The sequence below is a fragment of the Anas acuta genome, chromosome Z (genome assembly GCF_963932015.1).
Source record: "Anas acuta chromosome Z, bAnaAcu1.1, whole genome shotgun sequence".
In the NCBI taxonomy this organism is placed as follows: Eukaryota; Metazoa; Chordata; class Aves; order Anseriformes; family Anatidae; genus Anas; species Anas acuta.
The window spans coordinates 7,059,473-7,085,727 of record NC_089017.1 but is presented as its reverse complement, the minus strand read 5'-3'; the positions used below and the strand labels follow the sequence as shown (position 1 = coordinate 7,085,727).

General features: G+C 38.9%; 1 protein-coding gene across 3 annotated transcripts in view; it reads left to right on the top strand.

The window, feature by feature from the left end:
- ADAMTS12 (ADAM metallopeptidase with thrombospondin type 1 motif 12) overlaps positions 1 to 26,255 on the top strand; it is a 172,173-nt gene that overhangs the window by 142,000 nt on the left and 3,918 nt on the right. For all 3 annotated transcript variants that reach the window (XM_068666284.1, XM_068666285.1, XM_068666286.1), the window contains 7 exons: positions 2,768 to 2,894; positions 10,029 to 10,239; positions 12,777 to 13,928; positions 18,773 to 18,925; positions 21,001 to 21,174; positions 22,886 to 23,032; positions 25,017 to 25,170. In XM_068666284.1, the coding sequence (XP_068522385.1) occupies positions 2,768 to 2,894; positions 10,029 to 10,239; positions 12,777 to 13,928; positions 18,773 to 18,925; positions 21,001 to 21,174; positions 22,886 to 23,032; positions 25,017 to 25,170 (2,118 nt within the window). The remainder of the gene's footprint in view (positions 1 to 2,767; positions 2,895 to 10,028; positions 10,240 to 12,776; positions 13,929 to 18,772; positions 18,926 to 21,000; positions 21,175 to 22,885; positions 23,033 to 25,016; positions 25,171 to 26,255) is intronic.

Sequence of the window (26,255 nt, the reverse complement as noted above, 5' to 3'; positions counted from 1 at the left end):
AAATTAAGACCTGTGTGAAAGTTGGTAAACCAGGGTCAGTGTGAGGTGACTTGTTTTCTATTGTTGCACTGTTTCTAGTTCAACTTGCTCAAGATGAAATACCCAGCTGTGTTTCGTTATGTCATTATATGTATACCTATATATATTTTACTCTCTCTAATCACAGAAAGGGTAATCATATTATTGGGTTAGATAGGGAAAAGCAAAGAGGAATAGTATAGCTGAAAGCAAGACTTGAACATTCAATAGAAAAATGGGGCTTCGGATGCATAAAATTTCTGTTTAGGGCAGGTTCAAGCTAATTTCATGAACCATTCACCCAGCTCAACTTTCTTTTTCTATCTCATTTTCTTTACTGGCTAAGGTCCTTGAAAAACATATTAAAATTGCACAAAAGGTTCCTTCTTTCTTCCAACGTATCTCAGCTAAATTGAAGCACTACTATATTTTTAAGATGACAGCTTTCAAGAAAATATATACACATTTATATGTGTATATAGAATTCCTTTCAGCTTTAGAACGGAACTGTACACCATCATGAGGAAAAAAAAAGGAATGAATGATTTCTTTAAACATATGCATCTATCCCAGAACTTTCCAGATTTTCATACTACTGTGCAAATTCGTATAACTTTCATAATAAAAAATGTGTTTGTGTGAATAAATTCGTTTATTGACGCCAGTGATCAGCAAATGTTTTATGGAAATGTACAGCCTCTAAACAATACTTCTGCAAAGGTTTATAGTGGTTTTAAAGTGAATTATAGCAGCTGAAATGACACTAAAAAAATTGTTAGAGCAAAAGAATTCTTCTGTAGCTTATTTACATTTGTAAGAGCAACATATCATATGATTTTGAAAGGAACAGAAATGTATTTCTGTGAACTGCTTTGTTTACAACTAGCAGAACGGCTGCTTACTATTCCAGTTACATTTTCCGTAGCATAAAACAGGACCTTGCTCCCTGGGAGTCCTGCACTGAACCAAAAAGCATTCTGCTGCTTGGAGTCCCCTAGGAAGAGGAGAGCCATGTCCGTGCTGCAAAGAGGCTGTGCTGTCATGCAGCTGCTGCCACATCACATACTCTGGAGCTCGAATGCCTCAGCAAAAAGAGTATTAATGGAAGGGCAGGGCTGCAGTCCCTCTCATTCTCCCTTTTAGGTGAAACAAATACATGTTCTAGAAAATCAACCCTTGTTTATGACTATAGGAGGCTCAACATCAAATCCCAAGCTGGCTGTGGTAATGGTTGCATGCATTCTAGTCACAAGTCTGAAAGTAACTCCAGAAGCTGTAGCATTTTTTCAGTGTCACAGACTTGATATCTGGGAGTGCAATCAAAAGGGGATAAAGGTTTCCATCTGCTTCACGGAAAGAATGACCCAAATATGGATAGAAAGTTTTTAATTTTCTTCTGTCTTATGGAGATCTTTTTCAGTAATATTTGGCTATAAATTCCCTTTCATATCTGCACTCCATGTTCAGTTCTCCCACCAAGAATTACCTTGACTGGTAGCTTTGGATTTCCTAGCATTAGATTTGGTAGTTTTTTTTGTTTTGTTTTGTTTTGTTTTTTTGAATGCTGTGATATTATTTAAATCAAAGTAGTAATAATGCTAGCATGAATTTTCAGGACATACATTTTCATTCTCATATATGGGGATACTGTATAGACGAACAGAAGTGTGTGCTGCATTGAAGAATATTTTCACATTTCCCAGGCATTATTACTTACAGATTGCTGTTCTTGTCTTCCAGATAGATCCTCATGCCGGTTATTAGGAGGTATGAGAGAAGGTTAAGCTTGATTCCTAAAAATACTGCAAAATAATGTAACGCTTACCCTGACACCATAGTAATAGTGTTACTAAGCCCATTCCCTCTCGGGAGAGGGATAAAAGTGGCAGAGACAGTGACCTAGCATCTGCATATTAATTGTAGTGAATTAATAGCAAAAGTAGTTTAATAGCAATGAATAAAAATATTTCTTCAGTCTTATTAGTCCTTGGGATTTGTTTGGGTTTGCAGCACAGAACCTACCTCAAATTATTGTAAAATTCTGTGGAAGACAGGCCTCTGGTAAGTGGTTTTCTTTAGGTTCACAGTAAGGTTGATGCTTTGGTTCATGTTTTTTTCCCTTAAATGAGCAGGAATTTTAGTGAGTGTAACTATTAGTAAATAATCTGAATTGTATGTATGGAATATCTCTGTCTCTTTCCACTGCTGTAATTTTGCCTCTTGTCATTAGTGCTGAGTATTAGTAATTTTAAAAACAGATCTTTTCCTTTGTATTACAGCATCATCATTTTAGGTCATTTGTATCAGAACTTTTAAAAAGCAGAATTCAGCATTAGCAGGGTTATGTTTTTTAGGGAAATGCTGTGGTTTGTTTCCTGCTTAATTGCTCATTCCAGAAGTACAAAGCAAAGATCACGAAAAATTCCCTTGCTGCAAACAGCCTGGTGCTGCCACGTTGCTGTGCCTGATTTCAGTATATAGGAGCCTTTTGGAGACTGGCAATTTAATTGTGATCAGGGAAAGTGCTTTCTAGTGTGTTGCTTCAGCTAACTGATTCAAAAGAGCCATGCATAACACTTTTTCAGCTTGTTCTGTAAGTATACTCATAACTGACTTAGCCCAGGCATTCAGCAGAACTGAATTTTACTCCAGAAGTGCAATCATTGTGTACTTGCCATGCTAGAGAACTTCTGCAGTTTGTCCCCAGCCTACAGGGATTACTTTTCCCTGTTTTGTCTTTCTCTTCCAGGGGTGCGGCGCCAGATTGCCCACTGCATGCGAAAGGGAAGCGGAGCAATCAAAAACTCCTTCTGCGACCCAGCAACACAGCCAAATGGACGACAGAAGAAATGCTATGAGAAGGACTGTCCGCCCAGGTACCAGATGCTGGGAGGGCCCTTCTAATCTTGTTTCAGAGTCATTCAAAAGGATATGTTGGTTCTAATACCAGATTAATGTGACATCTGCAGTCTGCCACAGTGACAGCTCCTAAGTATTTCAGAGTGAGGTGTCAGAAACCCAGTAATAGTTAAATTAGGAGTGTGCTGCCCTGTAAAGTTTCCAGTGTGAGTTGCTGAGCAATCTGCTGTGAATGGCAGAGACTGCTATCTGTCTGTATAGATACTCTTTTCATTTAGTTCAGGTGCAGGTGTGCATGCAAGCCATGTAAATTCTTATTTTAAAAATTCTGTCTTAGCTCAAGCAATACTGTATCACTGCAGGTTCCAAAACCCAACTTGCAGAGAAGATTTTTAAGCCTTTTTATGCTGTTTTTTAGTATTTTTTTTAGATTCCTTTGTCCTTTTTGTGAGGAAGGATGATTGGAAACGCACACTTTTTCATAACTCTAATTACCATACCTTCTTTATAACACTTATGACATTTTTTTTATTGTATCCCTTCTTATTTCTTTCCAGGGAAGTGCAGCTTTTCTTCATTCTGTGTTCACATGGGAATCATTTTTTTCTATGCCCATAGCATTATTTTAATGATCTTTTTCATCTCTCTTTTTTCTGTTTTACAGTTTTAGGGAGCAGGGTAAGGAAGATTAACCACAGCAAACATTCCAGGTGACAGCAGCCTGTGGCTGTAAAATAGGCACAGATTTGCTGGAAGGTATCAGTGGTGCAGGGACGTGACAGTACAGTTTCCGTTCTTGTTGCTACAGTCAATATTGGTTTTAGTTTTGTGCTTTGGATGCTGGAACATCTTGCACATCTTTCATTTTCTTTGAAAATCCTTTATCATGATGTCCACAGTGCTATATAAGTCTTTACCTAGTAATTCTAGTTAATTCAGGATCAAGTCCAAGTCATTGCAGTGATTTCCTTAAAGTATACCATGTTATCTTTGTCAGCAGCAATTTTCATGAAGCTTTAACGTAACAAATTGTGTGGCTGTTGGTTTTATTAATCGTTTCCAAGTATCTTCACAAGAGAGTATGATGCCTCCTTTGGGAATTACATCTTTATGGTTGCAGCCTCTATAAATAACTGTTAAAAGCATAAGCTGTCAGCATTTCATAGTTCTGTATAGATTGCTAGGAAATCAACTGACAATAGATCAAACTTATTAACTAGTTGACTACTTAAGAGCCGAGCCTTCCCACGTGTGGGGGAACTTTGTATTTATTACATGTATAAACTGTTTTATTTATTCCAAAGTTTCAAATGTGCTCAAGTTACCCCATTTACTCTAAGTGGTTGCATTATTCAGGCCTGTTCTTCAAAGTGAGGGAGCAGAACTTGTCCATTATAAGGCAGATCATGGAATTACTTTAATGTGTGAAACAGGCAGAAAAGCTCTCGTATGCTGCCAGTCTGAGTGATGCTTCTCAAGCTCATTCTGCTCTGCAGAGAAAAGGAATAATTATCCTTCTGAGGACTGCAAAAAATACTTGACAATTTTGCAATCCTCAGCGCAGGAACCCCAGACAACATATACTTCTAGAGTCAATTTCTGTATTTATTTTTATCTGAACAGAAGAATGACTGTAGTTGTGTGACCATCTAAGTAAGCCCCTATTCTGGTTTCCAGCAGGGCCATAACTACATGCCTAAGGAGGAGCAGACAAGGCAAGCATAAATTATCTCTCATTCTAATACTCTTAGAGTTTCCAACTGTTTTTAACTCGAGGCATTTCTAGAGCAATGTATGCCTTCTCTCTGCAGTAATTCAGCCTCCCTGTGCAACTGTGAAATGTATTTCATACACATCTTCCTTTGCAAAAAGTTTCAAATTTTAATTCCTACTGTGTAAAGAACCACACAGTTTATTTATTTTGAATGTGGCTCTTACCAGTCTTTTTTGGTGGCCACTAGCTCTTTTAATAGAAGAGCTGACAGTGAATAGTGAGTTCCTATTCACCCTTCCCAGGATTTTGTAGATCTGGTCTCTGATCCAGGCTGTGATCCCAGCATGGGGTTTAGCTGGTATTTACTTTTCCATGACATATGTGTTATCTCTAACCCAGACAGGTAGTCTCACATAAAATCATTTAGGTTGGAAAAGACCTCTAAGATCATCAAGTCCAACCCTTAACCTAGCACTGCCAAGTCTACCACTAAAGCATGTTCCTAAGCACCACATGTATATGTATGGTGAATACTTCCAGGGATGGTGACTCAACTGCTTCCCTGGGCAGCCTTTTCCAAGGCTTCACAACCTTCACCAATGCTTTCAGTGAAGAAAATTTTCATAATATTGAACGTAACCATCCCCTGCTGCAACTTGAGGCCATTTCGTCTTGTCTCATCACTTGTTGCTTGGGAGAAGAGACCAACCCCACCCTGCTACAGCCTCCTTTGAGGAGGAGCTGTGGAGAGTGATGAAGTCTCCCTGAGCCTCCTTTTCTCCACACTAAATAACCCCAGCTCCCTCAGCTGCTTCTCATAAGACTTACTCTGTAGGCCCTTCAACTTCAGACATCTCTGTCTGAAAAGCAAGTAGGCACTTCAAGCACACAAAATACTGTGGTTTGTTGGTTGTAAAGAAAATCTGAATGTTAGAGAAAGGTGTCCTGTACAGCACTATTTAGCACAACTGAGAGTCCAAGTGAAACTGCCAAAAGACAGGTGTTTGTAGAGAGGTGCTAAATACTGTGCGCGAGCTGAAGACAGTGTCATTAAAAATGGCACTACTGGGAACCTTTGGTTGGAGTTGTAGCCACAGGACTGGAACTGGTAGATGATATCATGCTTCCCAACAGCAAACCAGTTTCTTTGTGGAAACATCCCATCTGAAACAAGGATGCTGTCTTGCACAACCCTCCTATGATCTGCTGAATCCTGTGGATGGAAGGAAAACATGCTAGCATGTGCCTATCTACTAGGTCACTAGCTCAAAATTAGATAATGTATCAAATGGTAGCTACAGGCAAAGAATAACATTAATGTTTGTAACTTGCATGAATCAGGTCTAATCTCATCAATCCATTTCAGGAAGTTAATTTTAAACTGTTTAATGACAGGCTTCTGCAAAGTCCAAGTCTTAATATTTTTATTGTGTTTTTTCTTCCCCGTGCTTCCTACTAAAAATCTGGGGCAATGCGAATATTTTAAATGTAGCAATACATGTATACCATGTGTTGACTAAGAACAAAATAAATACAGTTGAATAGTTGAGAGTTCAAACATGATAAGGCTGCTCATGTGAAACTCCTCAGCAGGAGTGACTGTGGCGTGAATGTATGTTTTCCATACTGCAGTATGGAATGAGGTTTCCAGTTACATGTTTTTTGGATAGGCAGAGATTTTGCTCCATAGGTGTTCATGATAAAAATCAACAGATACTAAATGAAGAAAAAGAGAGCAATTTTAACTACTTGTGCTCTGAGTAGAAGTTTTACCCTGCCTGTACAGAAAATTGCCCGAAGCAATTTTAAGCTGTCTACCCCCTTGAACAGAGGAACCGTAAATAGGATATTTTCAAAGTACTTGGGATCTCCTGCAATATCCAAATTTATCTGCTTCTTTACAATTTTATTGTATTGTCCTGCTTCTAAAGTGCTTAGCAAACTTCAACAGCATAATAAGAATAAAAAGTTTTGTTTCTATTATAATACTTAGACCAAAAAACAGTGCCTTGTTGATACGTGCTCTGCCTGGTGCTGTACAAGTATGTGTAGTTAAAGAAGACAGTCTTTCCTTAAAGAAATAGTGAGAGGGCAGGAATATTGAGCCCCATAGGATGAATATCGCAAACTTAGGTTCCAAAATCCCAACAGGATCCTCATTCAGCATACATCATCTAGGCATAGACAGACAGGGCTGTTGGGCTCTGCCTTAATTATTACAGACCTTGAAAACTCAGCATGATAGGAAAAAGAGAAGTCTCATTCGAGGCAGCTGAATGCCCCCTGAGAAAATCAGATTTTGTCCCTACCTCTGTCCCAAAATTGTTGTTATGACAGGCAAGTCACATATTTTTCAAAAATTCTTCTTATGCGTATGCTCTTCGTTTTCTGAGTGCATGATTGGGTGCTACTAGCTGGATTGTAGAAGAGCTGAGCACTCACAGCTGCAGTGGAAAATCTACTGAAGTTATGCTTTCACCATACAGACTGCTCTCTAGTTTGAGAGCCTGAGGAAAATTTGTACTCACACAAATTAGTTACCCAAATCATACACTTCATTTGTTTGTGAACACAATCTTTCTGTGCCATGCCTGCCTGTGGAGATAAGACAGTCCCGTCACTTTGTAGGGACAAGGTGATACATTAATATTGAAGAGCTACTCATTTGCTCTCATCAGGCTTCAGTTTCTACCAACTTTTCCCACCACAATCAGCACAGCTACCTACTAGTTTTCTTCCTCATATCCTTTTCTTTGCCAGGCATCTCTGCGCATGTGATTGAGAAAAAAAAAAAAAAAAGGCTTTCTATAACCTGCCCAAAGCTAAGTCTGTCTGGCACTGCCGTCCACTCTCTAGCTTACAGCTGCGAGGTCTGACAGCTTGGTCATCTCAATTTAGAAGTTGGGTGTGTGGATCTCAGATAGTTGTGTCAATTCTGGCTGTGTTCAGAAGCCACCTCCAGTTTCAGTCATGGCTCTGCAGTGTGGAGACAGAAGAAGCTCCTAGATGACTGGTGTTTTGTCACTCACATGGCTGCTCCCTTATGTGTAGTCCAGGACCTGCTTTGGAGCACCCTGCAATAGAACAGACAAGTAGATGGCAAATGTTCTTCACTCCTTGCTTTGCCTGTCTTCCTCTTCTGCAATTCAGAAGTCTTCAGTGGGGACCACAAGAGCCAGACTCTATTTCCATGTTAAGTTTCTCATGACTGAGTGTTTAAGACAGATGCATCTACACTAGAATGTAAATAAGAAATATGCACCATTAGAACTCCAGTTACTGATGAGAATAAGCTTTTAATAAAAGCAAGTTCTTGTTTGAATTGTGTGTGGTGAACAAGGTGCTAGTCAATTAACTAGTTGACTCATTAGTACCATCTGCTACCTACAGTGCATGAGGAAGGGTTCAGTGGAAAAGTTCCATGACCAAAAGTAGTCCATGCAGGTGCAATAGGGTACAATCTTAATTCTGGGATTTCCTAACTTCAGAGAATTTATTTTCTTCAGTGACTTTTTTAAAAATGTTTTGTGTGTGCTAGCTTTTTAATAATTTACCATTGCTGCTGGTGAAGGTAGGTTCTGTAGGAAACTGATAATTTAGCACTAAGAGTTCAGTACTTAAACCTGCGAACTGCTGAACCCTCACTCAGAGCCACATGAAAATAGTGAGGGAGGGGGTGTCAGCTTAGCATGTTTGTAACTGGAAATACGTGATCTGGTTCCATTAAAATTAATAGGGCAATTCACATACTTCAGATTGCATTTGTGCCAAAGCGTCAGCTGTTTACAAGATACTAGAGATGATAAAGAGAATTGGAGAGGAGATGCAAGAGATGAAAACAACCCTGAAATGACTTGATTAAGGTTATGATAATATCTTTTTCTCTTATTTTTTGCCACATACATCTGAGGTGCACTTTGTCTTTCTTTTTAAATAGTTGTTAGCTTTGCTTTGTTATTCATAGAAACCTGATAGAGCAAGAAACACTCCAAAGAAAGGCAGAAGGAGAGAATTAATTTGTTCGTTTTATTACAGCAGTGTCCAGTGGCCTCATGCAGGGCTGTGGCTGTGGGTTACCATTCCACCACATGCCCCAAAGGGCTTACAGTGTAATTTAAAAGGAAATGCAATATGTATTCATAAGTAAAGAGAAGGAAGGTGTAGGTACCCTAGAGGAGACCAGATGGTTGCATAAATGAGCTGTATGTGTAGCTTGATTGCTCTGAGTCTTTTTTTTTCTTTTTTCTTTTGGAATGATTATGAGTAGATATCAGTGCCTATCGGTGCCTTCCACATCAGTGACAGCTCATTAGCAATTGAAGAATAAATTAATCGGTAAACAGAGGATGAAAGTTGAAAGGGGAGAGGGATTATCAGCAAACCGAAAAAGCCAGAAATGCAGTAAGATGGGAGAGAAAGCAAGAAGATTGTGACAGATGCAGATGAATGCTAAAAACTGCAATAAAACCTGCCATAGAACTTTGATGTGTTTATCGAAATGGGTTTATTTTGCTTCAAGTTCATTGGCCTAAAAAGGAGGGGAGGAAAAAAAGACAGTTATTTTGGGTTTGAGCCCAAAACATTTTTTTTGCCCTTTTTGTCTAGAAAAGCATATTTCTTTATTCATATTTCTTTATTCATATTTCTATATGAATTCATATTTCTATAAAAGCAAAATACATAATGAAATATATGTCCCTGGTGGGGGCTTTGTGTGTAAGGCTTTGGCATGACTTACTTCAAAACTCAGGAGCAACTTACAATGTCTAGGAACATTTTTAGCCTGGAGTTCACAGCTGAGCTAAGCTGCCTATATAGCATCTTGGGATAGATGCTATATTCTTGCCTAGGGTACTCTAAGCTGCACTGGAACACTGATATGAGATGAAATATTTAATTTTCATTTGGTAAAGCATTGCACAGTATGCTATGGAAGACCATCTGTAATCAGGAGAGACACAAAAGGGGCTTGTTTTTGCTTTATGAAGGAACAAAGTACAGAAAAGGTCGCTGTAGTACTGACCACCCAGCTAGGCCCAGAGATACAGCACTGCTGGGCACTGATCCTGCGGGGGTGCAAGCAGCATAGCTCTGACTGCAAGCAATGTGGCTTCTGGTCTTCTGATGTCAATAAGCCTTGCTGCTTGCCCTTGTGCAGGGAGTACAGTGCCAATGCCAGTTTGAACGCTCCAGTAGCACTCTCTCCATAGACACGTGTGGTGGTCTATTCCACCTAGCTGTTGTAATTACACACCCTCTGATGATTCTGATTTGTTAACTCTTTCTGTATTATTAAGGTAACAATAAGCAGATAATACGATAGAGTAAAAGGATAAGTATGCTTCCTAGCAGTTACTCAGTCTAGATGTGAAGGAGTATCTTTAATGCACTGGTTATGGATTATATTCTGTAATGCTTCGTATCACCCATTTTTCAGATGGTGGGCAGGAGAATGGCAGAAATGTTCAACAACATGTGGCCCAACGGGACAGAAAAAACGAACTGTACTTTGCATCCAGACAGTAGGATCTGATGAGCAGGCATTGGCTGTCACCGAATGCCAGCACCTACTTAAACCAAAGACCCATCTGTCATGCAACAGGGATGTCTTGTGCCCATCTGACTGGACAGTGAGCAACTGGACTGAGGTAAATTCATATCACCTGTAGCATTAAATATTTGTTTTCTGTTTTTTATTTTTTCAAAATGACCCATCATAATCAAGGGAAGACCAATAATCTGGTTTTTTGTTTGTTTGTTTTTTGTTTTTTGTTTTTTCCTTATTTTTTAACGAGTCTTCACAAGAGTAGTGTGTGAGATGTTTCTAAGGTTTTGGCATGCTGGGCTATTGGTGCCACAGAGCAGTGCATGTTTGCATGCACAGAATTCTATGCAATACAAATTACTGCTGTGAACCAGATGGGGAAGGCTCTGTGTCGTGTCTACAGGAATACAAAAAAACTTTTTCAGAGTTTTTACATTTATATATCTTTTACATTTATATCTCTGTCATTTTTTTTGCAACAGCGTGCTAGCGTTTTACTTCTAGTATTAGTTAGAAGCTCAGATTAACACTAGAATATCTGTGCACCCTTCAAGTGTTAATTAAATACTGTGCAGTTATTTCATTGACAGCTGATGAACTGCAGAATGTGAGGTGGTCAAGTTAATGACTGCAAAATAGTTAATTTGTCTAAATATACTAGAACACATTCTGCAATATATGCTAGTATTAATTGGGAGCACTTGTTTTTTATACTCTGTCCTACATTTTAATCTGTGGAAGGACCTCGCGCTCCTTAGCTTTCTTCAGATTATGTTGCTGGTATATGCAAGTGCTTCCCAACTTCACATTTCATTGAAGCCCCAACATGCTGAGCAGTCTACTTCTACATGAAACCTAAAAACACACCAAAGATACATCTTTTGGGGGAAAGAAATAGGTTTTGCGTCATGTAAAATTTTAAAATTGTTTTGTTCTGATATAGTAAGATTTGCTTATGTTTAACCTCACAAGTAGGCAGTTTTGTGTATCTACTGAGATAAGAACGTGTAACTGATAATCATGAAAACAAATGCACAACAAATATTTCCATTTCAGATGTCAATAAAATTGAAGTTTAACAGGTTTTTCAAAACTTCCAAAACTTTCATTTTTAAAAACTCTTCTGTCTTCTTTCTCCTATTTCTATTTTTTTTTATCAAACTCACTAATGAGTTTGATAGCAGAATCAGGATAATGAGCTAGCTAGTAGAATTCTATGATGGTTTTATTCACCTGCAAAAAGTGGGAGTTGTAGGGAGGAGGAGTATGGGCTCAATTATTTCTCCTGAACAAACGACAATATTTTCAGTACGTTTGTAATTAGAGAAAGTTTTGTTTTGTTTTTGCTGGTAAATTTGAGAAAGAGTTTTTATACAGGCAAAACTTCCTTTTACTCTGAACTTACTTTGCTGTTTAATTTGTGTTAAGTAGGCAGATAATGAGGATGAAGTGTTACAGCCATTCTGAAATCTCTTTTTAGTACTTGGCTGTAATCTAACGCAGAGGTTTTCAAAGCTAGTTCTTGGAGAAAGACAGATATTGTCCCAGAAAGCTAATGAGGTTAGATGTTCTTTTTAATTTACCAGAATGCTGATCTTAATTGTCCAGGTGGCAAAGTAAGTGTGTTGTATTTCTCTGGAAGCAGCAACATAATGCCAGCAGTTACTGTCTTCCTCAGTAGGCAAAATCCTACTGCCAGTCTCAACAACTTCAGAGGTCAAATTGTAGCTGATGTAAACTTGCATGGCTCTGAGTACACTAAATATGCTACACTGCTCGAAGCGCAAGGAGGACAGACAGAATGTCTAACGAATGTGTCTGCTCTGAGGTTACTCTGCTTTCTTCCCTGCACCTGTTGCTGCAGAGCTGATGTTACTGTACTGGTGTTGGCAACGCAGGAAGCACCAATAACACAAGGTCACAGGTCTTTCTACTGCTCTGTGACCTTGACTAGCTCTAAGAAGGTTAGATAACCCAGGGATTTTAAAGTGCTGGCAGTAGGAGTGTTTGTAAGTGTGCTGAGTACCTGGTTTAAACCAGACACATAGGTTAATTACTTGTAGTAGTCCATAATTTAGGAGAGATGTGAATAGCCCTGTCAGAATAAGTCTGCCTGCACTCAGTCTGAATGAAAGATCCATTTCATAAACTCAGCAAGGATCTAGGTGTTGCACAAGTCATCACAGCAGGTTTGTGGCATCATGAGCCACCAACAGTGAGCCAGATAGATGCTTTTGATGGCAGCTTTTTCAGTCTGTTTTTCATACTTTGGTGGTAAAGGTGTTGGCTAAACAATTTTTGTGATTGTTTCACAGTAGAAATCAAATTCTGGCATATTTTTCTAGAATTCCATATTTTGTCTTTATCAAGTAGTTGTTTATCACTCAAGTTGTCACTCAAGGTGACATTTACTCTTCTAAAAATTTGGCAAAGGCTCCATGATAACAGAAAATCACTAAAATGAAGGTCTTGTTCCTCAGGGGAAAACAAACAAACAAACAAACAAACAAACAAACAAAAAACACGTTATTGATTATTTGCAATGATTCTTCTTTATTGAAGAGAGCGGCCAGTTGTTGCTTAATTGACTTGTACAACAGAATGAAGAGAGGTATTGTATTAATTCTGTTTCTTCTGCAGTGCACAGTTACTTGTGGTGGAGGGATAAGGACTCGGAATGTTACTTGTGCCAAAAATAACCATGAGCCATGTGATAGTTCCAAGAGACCAAACTCTAAGGCCCTGTGTGGTCTTCAGCAATGTCCTTCTGCTGGAAGATTTCTGATACCCCCACTGGCACCCAGAAGAGGAAAGATCATAATCAGAAAAACAACAACTAATCCCAAACGGAGTCATCCTAACAGGATACCCATACCTCTACCAAGCCCAAGGTTCCATACAACAACAAAACCTCCCAATCCTGAAAGTGTAACTCCCTGTTTGCCTACATCCTCTAGTTTGGGTAATGTCTCTGAAAAAGAAGGAACAACCAGCAAAACATTAAAAAATAATTTTGTTGGATCAACTGGTGTTTACAACTATCCTGTTGTTTCTACCGAAAATAGTTCACACCAAAATACTACTTTGTGGCCTTTTCATAATAGCTCAAGTACCGAAATTATAAAGCATGCTGAAAATGTTTCTAAAAGTGAGCCAGTTTCTACTATAGCAGGTGAGGTGCAAAAAAGTGAGTACACTCCTGTCTCCTCTTTTACCAGTAGCCCAGAAATAAGTTCCAGCTATGATTACTTAACCGAAGAATCTGATGACATTGACGGGTCAGTAGGAGGCAGTGGGAAACAGATTGATCATCTTTACAGCACAGAACACGATCCTGAAATTACAACCAGGAGCACAACGATAGATACCAGCTCTCACATCCTTCAGAATGAGAGTGTGACTTCTCACCTCCCCCCAGCATCTCTTCCCCAGGAGCCTTCTGCGCTCCTTCCTGTTAGCAGAACAGCACAAGGGCTGGCATTTCCAACACCAGCAAACTCTATTAGTCTGCAAGTTGATGTGCCTGGCATAGAAGTAACTACCCAAGAAGCATCTGTTACAGTAATGCCCACAGTGTTTGGTAATGTACTGAGAGACGAGACTGACAACAGAACAGAAATAAAGCTCCCTGCCAACATAACGTCCAGTACACAATCGTCAGCTCTTGAGCATGCTACCAGGAACCAAAGTGCATCTGATGGGGTTTTGACGAATGTCACAGAAAGTAACCACCTAATAACATCCAACAGTTTGCCTGGTGATGCCTACTGGATAGTAGGGAACTGGAGTGAGGTAAGTTATTTTTAACTCGTAAGTAGTGGAGAGCTTGTCAGCTCTCTGAACCACTGTTGAGGAAATAAATCTTGCTTTGTCACAATTATCTGACATGAATAGCATAAATTCAAATGAAATATTAGTATAAAAATGGGTAACAGAACTTGGAGCATCTAGCATTAGGCTCCTTAAATAAAATGTGTCCATTTATGGATTCTGCAAAACTATGCATAGCTCTTCCAGGGACATGACATTCAGGGTTGACTGTAACCAGAGATACCTCAAGAGCTTTGTTTTAAAGCATAGCAAAAAGATAAGCTATTAGATGAATCCTGGAGACACCAAATGAGTGTGCTTGTATTTCCAAATAAGTACATAATTCAAGTTAGCTGTAGATATGCTACTGTGTTCTAACGTTTCCTTATATATCATTTCTCTCTAATTATGTGTGTTTCCTAAGTTAGTACATGACCAGGGTCATGTAGGTAAGCTGGCTTTATTATTATATAAAGCAAATCGATATCATGGTTGCTGAAACATATTTTTAGTTGTCTATTAACAGATTTTTGTGGTGCATTTCTATCTCATACCACCATCAGTATTTGTATCCACCATTAAGCAAAAACCTCCCAACTCAGAGCAACATTCTGCCTGGTAAAACCAGTCTGAATCTGCAAATTCAAGATAAGAATGTTAGTCCAAAGTTAAACTGGTATATCTGGGCCATTAATTTGTCCAGCACATGTCCACAGAGAGACATTGTAATATGGAGTTCTGCACCATTCTTAGACGTTTAGGTGATCATATGTTGGAACTGGGTTGAAGCAGTAGTACACATGAAGCATTTTGTCTGGTTAGCATAAAAATTAAAATAGTCAGGCCAGTGGCTTTGGTTATTCCAGTATCTTTGGATACAATAGCTGATAATTGTAGCATTAAGCTATGTCTTGTTATTTGAAGGTAGAAATGAGCAGTTTTTGTCTGAATCAATGGCTGTGCCAGAACGAAGTTAGATCAAAACAGGTGTTAATATCCCGTAATACTACTATTGAAAGCTCTGGTTTCCTATTTGAGTAAATGAAACAAGTACAGCTCACAGGAAGTTTGAAAACTCTTTTGAGTTGTTAAGCATTTGGAAGATGTTTTACAGCATCACCTTCAGACTTGTCTCAGTTTCTTAGCTTTTCAGAGAGAAGTTTTCAATTTTGTGAGCATAACTCTTACTTTGCAAGTATATCACATGCTAAATCGAGCAGGTAGAGAACTGTGCTTCCCAGACTTGGCTATCTCTGATCATTGCTGAACGGTTATAAAGCTTGAGTAACTTCTATTTTCTGTGCAGGAGCAATATAAATTGCAGAGTTTGCTATAGCCTTCCAGAAGTGCTTACCATCTTTTGTATTGCACTATTGACTTTCCTTTACCAATACACATAACGATGCTTTTTGACAGTCAGGTTTCTGTGCTGTTATCTTATTGTGTTCTGAGATAGTACTTATTCAGGAGGTCAGGGCCGGTGAAGGGGCAAACATACCCATTTTTGTTGATGTTCTTGAAATCATAATACCTGAAGTGAGAGACTTTGGTATCTGAACAAGTTACTTAATTTTTTTTGATGGCCTTTCTTTGACAGCCAAGTTAAACAGTACAGCTGAGAGTCCATAACTGGAGGCTTTGTTGCACTGAATATAAAAAAAAAATAGAATGGTTTGGGTTGGAAGGGACCTTAAAGACCACCTAATTCCAACCCCCTGCCATGGGCAGGGAACCTTCCACTACACCAGGTTGTTCAAAACCCCATTCAACCTGAGCTTGAATCCTTCTGGGGATGGGGCATCCACAGCTTCTCTGGGCAGCTTGTTCCAGAAGCATGCGGATCTGTTAGAGTGGGTCCAAATGAGGGCCATGAGGATGGTCAGAGGGCTGGAGCACCTGTCTTATGAAGAAAGGCTGAAGGAGCTGGGGATGTGCAGCCTGGAGAAGAGAAGGCTCCAAGGTGACGTCATTGCAGCTTTTCAATACTTAAAGGGGGCTTATAAAAACTATGGAGAGCAACTTTTTGCGTTATCATATAATGATAGGACAAGGTGGAATGCTTTTAAACTAAAAGAGAGATGATTTAGATGAGATGTCAGGAGGAAATTCTTTACTCAGAGGGTGGTGAGGCATTGACATGGGATGCACAGAGAAGCTGTGGATGCCCCATCCCTGGAGGTGTTCAAGGCCAGGTTGGATGAGGCCCTGGGCAACCTGATCTAATGGGTGGTGTCCCTGCCCAATGCAGGGGAATTGGAACTAGATGGTCTTTTAAGGCCCCTTCCAACCCAAGCCATTCTACAATTCTATGATCACACCCTTAGGACCACTCATCACTGGTCATCAAGCTATCGGCAGTGGTGCTCATTATGGACCTAGCTGACAGATGGCAAATAAAATGGAATAATAGCTATAGTTGTATAGTTTTGCGTGTGTGTATGTATATATATATATATATATATACTCAAACGTATACACACATACACATGTATATATATATTACTGTTGGGATGAAATTTGGCTTGTTTTGTATCCATTCCATTTTGATTCATTTGATTTGTGGACCATTGAAAACCTGGATCCCTTAATACAATATTATTATTTTCAACAGATGTTCTTGGTTTTGTTTGTTGTGTGTATATATATATATATATATGTACACAAAGCTTTATATATATATAAAAGGTTTTTCCTAAATGCAGTTTTTTTACATCTTTTAAATTTCAGTTTACTGTTTCCTTGAGATTTTTCTACTTGGCAAGACATTTTTGAATTCAGGTTGTGTCTTCCAGTGTTCCTGCCAACTCTCCCAACTTGGTGTCATCTGCAAAATTTTTAAGTGCATGCTCTCCTTCATCATTCAATTTTTTAATGAAAATACTGAAGAAAGCTTGGCTCTGGACAGAGACCTGCAGGGCTGCATTTGAAACATCTTTTCATTGTGATGTTGAATCACTGAGGACCACTTTATTATACTTTTTTGATTAGATGTGCATTGTAATGATTTCACTTGGGTCATATTTCTATCATTTGCTAAGAGAACAATCATGCCAATGTGCATCATGTTGACTGGCTCTCTTTTTTTCATTAAACCAGGTACCCTATTTGTTCTTGAAAGGTCCATGTTGTCTGCTTTATTGTTGTTACCATATGCCATTTTGGTCTTGATTGTTTAATATTTTGCTTTTGTATCTTCCTGTGAAGCTAGGCAGTGTGTTCTTAGTCCATAGATCTGTCTTTTTGTTTTCCCAAAGGTAATTTGAAAGGTGTTCTTCTCTAATCCTCTGGGGCCTCCTTAATCTTCCATAATTTTTAAAGATTATTCTCAACAGTTCAAAGGTCATTTATGAACACCTGAATCGCTATTGTGGTATGGTCAATAAATGCAACTTTGCAGAACCGATGAAAACAATTTGAGGATACTTAACACATCTCAATTTACTATTTTTAATATTTTAGTTATCTTTTGCTATTTTGATTCAAGCTGCTGCTTCTAGTTAAAATTAACTTTATGTGAAACCTGGCCCACTTAATTTCTGCCTTCTGGCCATGGTCCTGAGCAACTGGCTCTAGATGGTCCAGCTTGAGCAGGTGGATTGGACAATATGACCTACAGGCATCCTGTCCTATCCTGTGATTTTGTGAATGTCAGCTATTACATTTCTCATGAGATGAAGGACTTATATTTCCCCATACACACAACTTGATTCTAACACTGACAGAATGTTTTCTTATTGTTCCTTACTTAGAAATAATTTTTAGTCTACAGTTTCCTGACTTTGTGTATTTTTGTCTTGTTTACCTGTTCTTAGAAAAAATCACTTCCTGTTTTTTGATGACTTATCTTTAAGGCCTTGATATTTCAATACCACCATATTCTATGTAGATGAATCTCTTGCTATCCTGTCTTTCTACTGTTACTGTAATGCACTTGATAAATTTCAGAATAACTGCCAGTATTCTGATGCTTCTTTGCTCCTTAGGATATGTCTGTACTTGTAAATTTACCGTAAACCACACAGTAGAAGTTGCTCTCTTCATCATTCAGTGGCTTAATCCGGGACTATTTATGCTGTTTCTCATGCCAGCTATAATATGCTTGGCATGTGTTGGATTTGACTCTATGCATATAGTTTACTGTCCCTCACATTTTAAGGCAGAAAAATGTAAAAGGGGGGTCTCCAGTCAATTTTTACCTCTTTACAGGGGCTTCTTGCTGAAAAGCAGGCACTCTTGGGAGCTAGACTGGCACAATCCATGGCCTCTTACCTCTGATACTAAAGCCGTCCTGCAGTTTTGGAAACACTTATCCACACTTTGGATTCATGCTTTTAAAAATAGTTTTACTGTGGAGTTTTCCCAGGAGTCTCTCACAATTTATTTCAGGTTTTCAGCATCATGTATTCAATTTGCTAAATATCTCATTAGCAGTGTTAGGGATAGAGAGGGAACACTGACGAAGATTGGATGCAATGACATTTTGCCTTAGATTCCCCAAAGATCAGAGAGGGAAACGTTGGAACAGCTGGTACAGATTTAGAATGTCTCAATAAGCAGAAGTTTTCCAGAGTATAAATCAGAATGTTTGCATGCTGTAAGGCAGAATTGGTATTTTCCTAACACAGCAACAGAAAGCCCTCCTTTGTAATTTTAAGTACATGTAAGACTGGTAAATTTAAGTCTTCTTTTGAACATCTGTACAGACTTCTCAAATAACCTAGGCTATCTAAAATCTCTAGATATTTTTGTTCAGGCACCTGAATTGTTACCAGAATGATTTACTAACCTCAAGTTTTCCCCTTGGGCTTTCCTCTCCCCTTGGCCAGTGCTCTACCACCTGTGGAATGGGAGCTTTCTGGAGACACGTGGAGTGCAGCAGTAAAAATGCATCTCACTGTCAACACACAAAACAGCCTGATCCTGTCAGAAAATGTTATCTCCGCCCATGTGCTAGCTGGAAAACAGGAAATTGGAGCAAGGTAACTTCATTTGGAGAGCTGCGTTTGAACAGTAAGCTTGCGCTCTTCAAAGACTAGGGATTTCTAACTACTTCATTTTTAAAATAAGCATTTATTTAATGAATGCATACATGATTCCCAGTTGACCATCCAGTGCTAATTTCCTAAGTTATTTATGGTAATGCACCTGCTGTGAATTTTATTCTTCCTGTGGGGGGGGGTCATGTTCATTAAATCTTGCACCTAGAGCTAACGCACAGCTCATGGTCCATGTTTTGTGGAGATCCTAGGGCAAAGCTCTACATATTTGCAAGTGTTTCTTTTTGATCTCTGCCTCTATAGGTATATCCTAATTTTAATAAGGAGGTAAAAATTTGGGAGAGGGACTTTTCACACTCCTCTTCACCTTGGTCAGTGTCTACTCATTTCTCACATGGCATGGTCTATTCCCCGTTCATATAACTCATAATTTTTGTAATTTAAAAAAAAGAAAGAGAAAGAAAGAGAGAAAGAAATAAAGAAATATGTAATGGGGAGAATGCCTAATTTGGCTAGGGTCTTTTTTAGTCCAAGTTACATACAAAGGTCTGGGCAACACACAGGAAAGTATCCAAGTAGATACTTTTAAGTGGTTAAGTGGAACCCAAGGAATTGTGTTTGAGTTCTTTTTTTGATATTGTAAGGTGTGTGGTGAACACCTGGAAGGACTTTCGTGACTTCTTGAAGCTTATTATGTTTTGTCTTCATTCTGTTTAGAACTGGGGCATCAAGTAGTGAGCTATTTTTCAAGACACAGAAGAGGAAAAACTGCAGAATTCTGTTTGAAATAATGTTGATTTAGGAAGGAATAGAAAGATAGGTGTCTCAAACTTTCTCAGACACTTATCATTTTTGTAGACTGTTATGTTGCCATTGGACTAGAGGGCAGATTTATGCAGAGAAGAGTCTGCAGAAAAGATTATAGTTACAAAACCTGGGTTATATTATTGAGCTTTTTGACATAGAACTGATTTGTACTTGAAATACGTGCTTGTGTAGAAAGTCCAGGCAAGGCCATAACCACACTTAAACCTTCAAAATTGATTTTGAATGATGCACAGACATTCTGCAGTCCTACTTCAAGCAAGACATATTTCACCTTCACTCTTCCTTTGTAAAAGTTATTGCTCTTGCAACAAGTAGGTGATGTTTGTGTCACAAAAAGTAGCTAGAAATCAGATTTAATGTTAAAATACTATGGGAAACAAATGTTTTAAAGCCTCAGTCCAAGAGGACACTTTGAGATAAAAGGCCTTTACTAGCGGATTTCTGTTGTGTAAGCCTTCCTTATTTTACAGCAATTGAAATATACAAACCTAACTACAATTTCATATATTAAAATGGGTATTTTTTGTTTGCTTTTACAAGCAGCAATTCTTTCTCTCATTACTTGTTTCAAAGATTTTAAGGCAACTTACCACAGCAAGACAGCTGTATCCCACTGCTGGTGTAGTAAATCTTTGTGTTCTTTTCCTCTCATCTAATTCTTCCCCTCACCTAAAGGAAAGGTGTTTCAGACTAGGTCCTATAGTCTGAGTTTATTACCAAATACAATTTGCATGTGTTTTCAGGCTGCTGTGTACTGAGTTTCTTGCACAGTCAATTTTGTCCATTGTTTTTATTCAGAGGGGCAGAGACTTCTGTGAACAAGAACATGGACACCCCTTTCACCCATTCTCCTACTCCCAGGGGAAGCAGGATGTTCAGTTTCCTTGTTCAAATCAAGAATCATTATTGATGTAAACGAGAATGTTGCAAGATAACAACTAATGCCACAGTCATAGAAGTTAAAGCTAATCTGTGGTTATTCAGTGGCATTGGCAGAATAGGCTTTAATTCTGGATGAAGATAGAATAATTAAATGTGTATTTGTCTTTATCCTTAGGGTAGCAAATTCATTTCTTCCTGAGCAGCAGGAGAGGCTGTGGTATTTGGGGATAGAAGCTGGTACTGATGCATGAGGCACTTTGAGCAAGCTCTGGGGATAAAAAGGGAGACTGGAAGGGCTCAGCTGTTGGCATCATTTGAAGAAGTGCTCCTTTCTGTTTTGTTTACAGTGCTCTGCTAACTGCAGCGGTGGTTTCAAGACCCGAGATGTTCAGTGCATCGACATTCGTGAAAAGCGACTTCTCAGGCCTTTTCATTGCCAATTACTTGGATATAAACCACAACTCAGCACCAGTTGTAATATGGAGCCTTGCCTGCAGTGGCATGTGGAGGCCTGGAATGAGGTACTGGTCTTTAAAAGAGACTCTGGGAATGAGCTTTTAGCTGTTGTTTAACAGTGGCGGTATGTCCCACACTGCTAAGTAAACTTTGGCACAAAAGAAGAAACACAGCTATTACACTCAGAGACGCTGCAGTCTTTGTGTATGCTTAAAGCAAAAGTCATCATAGACGTTAGTAAGGCTTCCCAGAATCATTCTTAGGATTGCGTGTGTTACACAGCTGTAAATTACCTTACCCTGAAACAGAGAAGCAGATGGCCTGGAAGATGAAGTAGATTTGTTAAAGCTATGCTGCTGGATCCGTAAATGAGATTCGTTCAAACTTTTCCCTTTTGCTGCCGTTGTTACACTGCTTTCTCATTATGATCTATTTAGAATTTGGTTTTATGCTTTTTGTGGCTGGAATTTTATGGGCCAGAGGCTGAGGTCAGACATGATGTAAATCTGATTTTGGGGTCACTTAGTGATTTAAATTTGTACCAACAAACTTTCGTAGGCAGCCAGGCACATATTTATGTCAGCTAAAGCACGTAGGCTGATGATCTGATCTTTGAATATTTGCTCCCAATAAACGCAGCTCTGGAGGAAGTGCTGCAATGTTTGTATCATTATGGACCCTATACTTTTGGATTTTAAGGGAGGTGATCGCATTCCTTTCTTGTCACTGACACGTCCCACCTGCCGTAAGCAGTAGGAGACATCATCCTGTGTGCCGGTTGTGGGTTTCCTGTCAGAGCAGTCAGCAGGGAGTAAATAATTAGAGTAACCAAGTGATAGTGATGAATTCATAGTTTGCCACTTAAAATATTCTATAAAAACAGTTGTCCAACCTGGCAGTTGTCCTCAAATTGAGCATACCGGGTAGAATTGGATCGAAAAGGTTCATTTATTAGATGCCAGCTCTGATCCTCTGTCCATAGGGATGCAGTTCCTCTTAGGACAGGAACAATACAATATTCAAAGTATATCTGGCACCTTATTTCATGTTAGAGTATGAATCTTGTCTGTATTTCAGGCAGGCTCTACTGCAGACCTAATGAATAGTAGTAAAAAAACAGTTGAAAACTAATAATAGAAAAGGGACAACAGAATGCTTACAAAATAACCCTGATACCATCTTTGTGTGATGCTTTTTATTGCCATTCTGCAGTTAATTTATTGTTAGCACTGGGTGAATTTTAATGTCCCCAACCACCTCATAAAAATGAGATGTTTCATCCCATGAACTTTTACTGTCTTCTGTAAATATTGCAGATTAATCCTGCAGGCACATGACTTGCAATCTCATTTTTGTTAGAGAAATTACTGTTTCTGGTGGTGTTGCATGAGCAGTTCTGCGTTGCCTGTTCTGTGTTGCTACTTCTATGCTGTCTTATTACTTGCATTAATATATGTCAGGAACAGCTTTCTCCCAAGTATTTTGGACCAGTAACGGCTTCTTCCCTGTCTATTTCCAAGCATATGATTAAATACATTTCTCACTGCAGAGCTTTTCTTCTCATCTGGATTTTAAGACTTGTTATGTAGGCTATTCTGTACATCTTTCTAGATCAAAGAAAAAAAAAATGAATTACATAGGTCCAGGACATGCTTCCTGTTACCTGTGTATCCACATTTCTAAATGAAGAATACATTGCTTGTCTTAATGGTCTGTTACTGGGCTCTTATTCATTCCCACATCTCTTCTTGCGGGTTTGTGCATCTTTTGTGTTAGTGCTCAAGGACATGTGGTGGTGGCCAGCAAAAGCGACGTATCTACTGCCCAGAAGAAGGCAATTGTGACTGGACAAAAAGACCTGCTGCCATGGTACCATGTAACAGGCAACCTTGTACGCAATGGATTAACCAGACATGGGGCCCGGTAGGTTTCCACTCTTTGTTGCTGTATTTGTTTTCATGACTTGGCTGTATCTGGTAGTATTTAAATTGTTGCTATTATTTAAAGATTAAACCACGTGTTAAAGCAAAAAATGGAGGAGGGATTAGGCAGACAATTAATTACCTACTTGTCTGTGAACTTCAGTGCCCCTGACAGGTGTAAATTCTTATGCACAGCTAGAGCTATGATGGGAGATCTCTTGAAAACATTACCAAACATTTCAGAGCCAGCTCCAGTTCCTTCAAGTGATCAACATTATAGGGATGATTCTTTCTCCTTTTTGAACAAAGAATGTGTTACCATTGATATTCTTCCCTTATTCATTTGAAATTTTCCATTGAAAGAGACTAATAAATTCAATCATGTTCTGTTAGATCCAAAGTCAGGTAAAATTTCAAAGAGACAACAAGACAGACTATCTTTAGAGAGGGAGGGAAGAGCTTGAATTGCTAATAAAAGTCCCTGATACAAACCTAGCTGAGTCCCTCCTAGCACAGCTAGCCTGTTTGTTCTGTCTGTGCTTTCAGAGCCTTTCCAGTCATTGTAATGTTTCACAGCTTGTGAATTGGAACAGGGGAGAGGGCAAGCAAGGAGGCAGATTGGGGAGCCAGGAGGATATCCTGAAAGCAACTTAGTTGAATACTGAAATTGTCCACACAAACAGAAGTTCTGAATTTTGACAAATAGCCTTCCACTTTGGATTCTGGGAATCTAGCTGATGAATATATGTGTGTATATGTTTGGAGAACCTTCCTGTAACTGCAGTACATGCTATTTATAAAAAATCTGGTATATCTAATAAATCTTTCCCTCCAGTTTCCTTTGTAAACCTATTCATACATTACAAATACTCCTCATAATAGAAGAGAACATTGAAAGAACACCAGAAGCCAGGAGCCATAAATAAGTAAATATTGGAGAGTCATTTAACACAGAAAATGTAATGAGGGTTGGCTTTTGAGAGGAAGCCTTCAAATGGGAAATTAGAGTAATGTAATGGTTTCAACTCTGACACTTAAACATGTAAGTGAAGGCAACTGAATACCAGAATGTATAGCAGCTGATTTATTAATCCCATTTATTATACTTTATTTAAAAAAGAAAAAAAGTTTTAAACGTTAAAGTTGCAGAAAGGATATCTAAGATCTCTTTATGTACTTCACACTAATAAGATTGTGTCATACATACAGAGGTATACAATACAGAGAGGATGATTTGCAGCAAAATTAAAGAGCTATGAGTTGTGTATTCATCTCTTGTGCTTCATCAGCTGGCATTCTGTATCTATTGAACTGTTTTATCTTGCTGGCCACTCTTTCTCTGAAGAGAATAAGAATTTAAAATTCAGTTGAATTCTCATAAGCTCTGGAATGAAGAATTAAGTGAATTTTTAGACTAGTAAAGGAACATGGTTTGAAAATGTTCTATTATGGCCATCTGTCTGTAGTCAGAATAAGCAGCTGGTGGTTGTTTTGCTGTCATAAAGAAAGGGTAACCACAGTGCAAATGTCACCAAAGAAAAAACTTTTCAATGAGCTTTTCTGAAATCTTAAGCTCAGACATTTCTAGACCTAACATTTTAATTGACAGAGATTATTCATGTTTAATACAACTGGTGAAAATAAAAGCACACGGGAAACAAAATTTGTCATTTTGCAATACTAATTTGGATTACTACTGTCCATGTAGCTTTTGCATTTCTGTAGAAAACACTCCTCTCACTCTGCTTACACATTCTAAGATGCTGTATTTGTTCTATTTCCCTGTCCACTGTATCCTTACAAATCTTGCCACAATACATCATGGAAATGTTTAGATGGAGAATGAAGTACACAAAATATTTTATTGTCATTGTTTCCGGATCATACAGTGTTTTTAGCTTTCTGTCACCTTACAGCTCAAATACTGGCGTATTGCACAATTTCTACTTAAAAGACTTGTAAATGTGTTAAAATGACTCTTTCAGTGCACTGTTTCCTGTGGAGGGGGCATTCAGCAAAGAACTGTGAAGTGCATGAATACAGAAACTAACAAAACTGAAGATGACAGTATGTGTGCAGATAAGTCCAAGCCAACGGAGCATCAGAAATGCAATCTACAAGAGTGCAGGAAAATCACAGGTATGATAATACACCTGTGGCAGATGGTGTCCAAAGAGCTCTTTGTTCTGCGGTCCTGCAAAGCTGGGAACTGACTCAATCTATCAGCTTGTTTTGAGTGTTACAGGCTCGGTATTTATAGGTTAGCCTAACCTGCTACTGTTCAGCCACACTATTGGCAGAACCACGTTATGTTCTCCAGCCCTTCTGGCCTTGTGTTGCTATGGTGGGGAAAACAGTTCTCTGAGCACGCATCCCTAATTTGTGATGCTGCCGCAACTAAATTAATGGGTCTTCCTATATTGATTGGTTTTAGGTAACTCATAGGCTGCTTTAAGGGCTGTGGTAGGAAATGCTGCAAGTCCAAACAGATGACTTTTCTTAAGACAGACACTCCTATAGGCACTGCAGATTCTGGGATGGGAGTACAAGCAAGCAAAGTGAAAAAGATACTCTAAGAAAAATCTGACTGGCAGTGAACCCAGATACTCCATTGGCACTATGAATTCAGTGATCCCCAGAGTGAAACTATCTCCAAAATGAAGAGGTGGAGAGAATGAAACTCCCACAGATGATAATTGGCCAGTAAAAAGGGACTGAGTGGGGGGAAAATTACAGACAAGTACATTTATCCCTCTTTGTGACAAATATAAAGTGAAGGAAAACCTGAAGCTCTGTAGTCTGTGTACAGCAGTATCCAACAGGTACCCACAGCAACAGCTCGGATCCGTTCTGGAAGAGCCTTCAAAGACCTTTTGGAGGAGGATTCTTCCCTCCTAGCAAGTCAGCAGTAAGGGTGCAATCTGGTGATTGATGACTTTAACTCCTGAGAGCAGTGCAGATCTGGTTATGTGCTTGAGAGTGATAAAAGTTGCTTTACTCCTCCTGCTATTCACAGATCTTTAGCACATGTTTTGTCCTAAGGTTGACCTGGTTTGCTCATCTCCTATCCTCTCCTTGTTTGGAAAGACAGACTCAGGTAAATAGTACCTACACAGATTAGTTAGTAGTTATTTCTATAAAGAAGCCAATATAGCATAGGAAATAACCTAGTGGGCAGTCCAGTGGTGCATGCAGCCCAATACTTTGTCTCCAGTGATGGCATT